This window comes from Pteropus alecto, unplaced genomic scaffold (genome assembly GCF_000325575.1).
Source record: "Pteropus alecto unplaced genomic scaffold, ASM32557v1 scaffold106, whole genome shotgun sequence".
NCBI lineage: Eukaryota > Metazoa > Chordata > Mammalia > Chiroptera > Pteropodidae > Pteropus > Pteropus alecto.
In genome coordinates this window covers 15,396,741-15,398,816 of record NW_006442103.1, presented here as the reverse complement: position 1 = coordinate 15,398,816, position 2,076 = coordinate 15,396,741, and the positions used below count along the sequence as shown (strand labels likewise).

The 2,076-nt window shown below is 60.6% G+C and overlaps 2 protein-coding genes across 2 annotated transcripts in view; one reads left to right on the top strand and one right to left on the bottom strand.

The window, feature by feature from the left end:
- The window catches only part of MAN1A2 (mannosidase alpha class 1A member 2), a 273,987-nt gene that overhangs the window by 211,422 nt on the left and 60,489 nt on the right, over nucleotides 1-2,076 (bottom strand). The window lies entirely within an intron of this gene.
- The window catches only part of VTCN1 (V-set domain containing T cell activation inhibitor 1), a 47,823-nt gene continuing 45,919 nt past the window's right edge, over nucleotides 173-2,076 (top strand). Inside the window, exon 1 of the mRNA XM_015595562.2 lies at nucleotides 173-463. Within this exon, the coding sequence (XP_015451048.1) occupies nucleotides 432-463 (32 nt within the window). The 5' untranslated portion in view covers nucleotides 173-431. The remainder of the gene's footprint in view (nucleotides 464-2,076) is intronic.

Below are 2,076 nucleotides of genomic sequence, written 5' to 3'. Positions count from 1 at the left end.
GCTGCCTCCCAGCTTCCCCGCCCGGCCTGACGCTTCGCGCTGCCCCAGTCCTCTCCTGTTTGGAGACTGAAGCTGCATCCCCGGGGGTCCCCTCCGCAGAGTCGGAGGAGCAGACGCGCGCTGACTGCCAGCCCCGAAGCGGCGGTCTGGGAGGCTTCTGCGTCTGGCCCGCTCACCCGGTCAGGGCCGGGAAGGTGGCCGTGCGTGCCGGCCGCCCGGCTGGCTGGGAGCCAGCAGCCCGGTGCCTGCAGGGCCGCCGCTTCCTCATAGCTGAGCCGCCGCTGCGAGCCGCACGCCCCGCTCCCGCCTGTGCTCACTACTTAAGGCCGGCAGGCCCGCCCGCCCGCGCTGCCTGGGAGTCACCGGGAGGCCAGCGGCAGCTCCACTCACCCCGGCCCGGCACACTGCGGGAAGGGACCCATCCCCTCGCCATGGCGTCCCTGGGGCAGATCATCTTCTGGAGGTAATGCACTCTTCTCTGTCCCAACAGGTGAAGGAACAGGGCTGGGTCTCTGGGGGTGCTACAGAGCTGCTAGGCTGTCTCGCCTGTACCCTCATCTGATCGAGCATGGGGCTTGTGGGAACCTGGCCAGACGAAAGCCTAACTGACCTCGACTCAGCCTCACGCCCCAGCCACTCCGGCACCTGTCCAGGGTTAGGTTTGTTTTCTGCCAGGAAGGGCTGACACCTGCTGGGGCAGCTCTGGACTGACGAGCATGTGTGCCAGGCTGGGGGCTCTGCTGAGACTTCGAGGCTCTTGTAGGGGCACCAAGCAGGGTGGCATGGGCTGCTTGGTGTGGAAGGGAATTGATGACTGATGACAAGTGGGATGCAGGTGGACCCTCTATATCAGAAGTCCCCAGCCTCCAGGCCACAGACCAGTACCAGTCCATGGCCTTAAGGAACCGGGCCACCCAGCAGGAGGTGAGCGGCAGGAGCGGCTCCCCAGTGCTCGCCTCACCACCTCAGCTCCACCTCAGACCGTCAGGCACTAGATTCTCACGGTGCTCACCGGTCCCTAGTGCCAGAAAGGATGGGGACACTGCACTATATAGTCTCCAGGATGAAGGAGGTGGACATGCTTTGACTCCTGCTGTGGGTGTGAAGTCTTAGTACTGCCGAGTAATTCACACCAACACCGTCCTCCACCCACCCCCCCCAGCTCCAGAAGGGGGTCCCTAGTCTTCCTGGGGGCGCTGCCTGGAGAAGCAAGAGAGTTTTGCAGCCGGCAGGAGCCAGCCCAGACATATAAAGGAGCCACAGGAGAGGAGGAGCAAGTGGGCCGTGTAAATGCTGCTGAGGCAGAGAGCAGAGCTGGGGGTGGGAGGGGCGTGGTCATGGGACTGGCCAACTCCCCAGAGGGCGAGGGAGAAGGAGGCCCCCTCCCTTACCCACTGTTCTTCTCGGCTGACTCTAGGAGCCTCTTTTTCCCTGGGGACATCACTTATCTTGCTGGAAGGAAAGAAATGGAAAGCGAAGGGCTTTCCTGAACCTGCTGGAGATGGCTCAGTGTGGCCACAGTCCTGAGAGCGTTGGGAAGACTGGGGCTTGCTGGTTCTAGGGGTGTTTGTGTCTTTTCCAGTGAAAGGGAGAAAAGGGAGAAGGCAAAGGAAATTTGAGATTAACAGGGAAAAGTTCGCGGAGACTGAGAGAACATTGCTTCCTGGAGGCGGCCTAAAAAATTCTCTTCCTTAAGACAAAATGTCAGCTGTCACTCGTGCCAGTCCCGCGGCAGCGGCTGGGGGCTCGGCCTCCCTGGCAGGGCTGCTGGGTAGCATTTTCCTTCCTGTGTCCCGCAAGGACACTCTGCTCCCTAGAAAAGCAGCAGGCGGGGCGGGGGGTCCGTTTGGACTTTTCTGCCCTGAGACAATGTCCCCAAAAGCACTTACATCAGGGGAACTAGTGTTTTGCCAGCACCTTCTATCTCCATGCCCTGGGCTAGGTGACACGCAGAGCATCCTTCACTCCTCACCTGTGAGGGTTAATTGTCACCTCAGAGAAGCTAAGTCACATGCTCAAGGCCACAAGGTTTGTAAGAGACAGAGCAACACTTAAACTTGGTCTGCCTTACTGAAA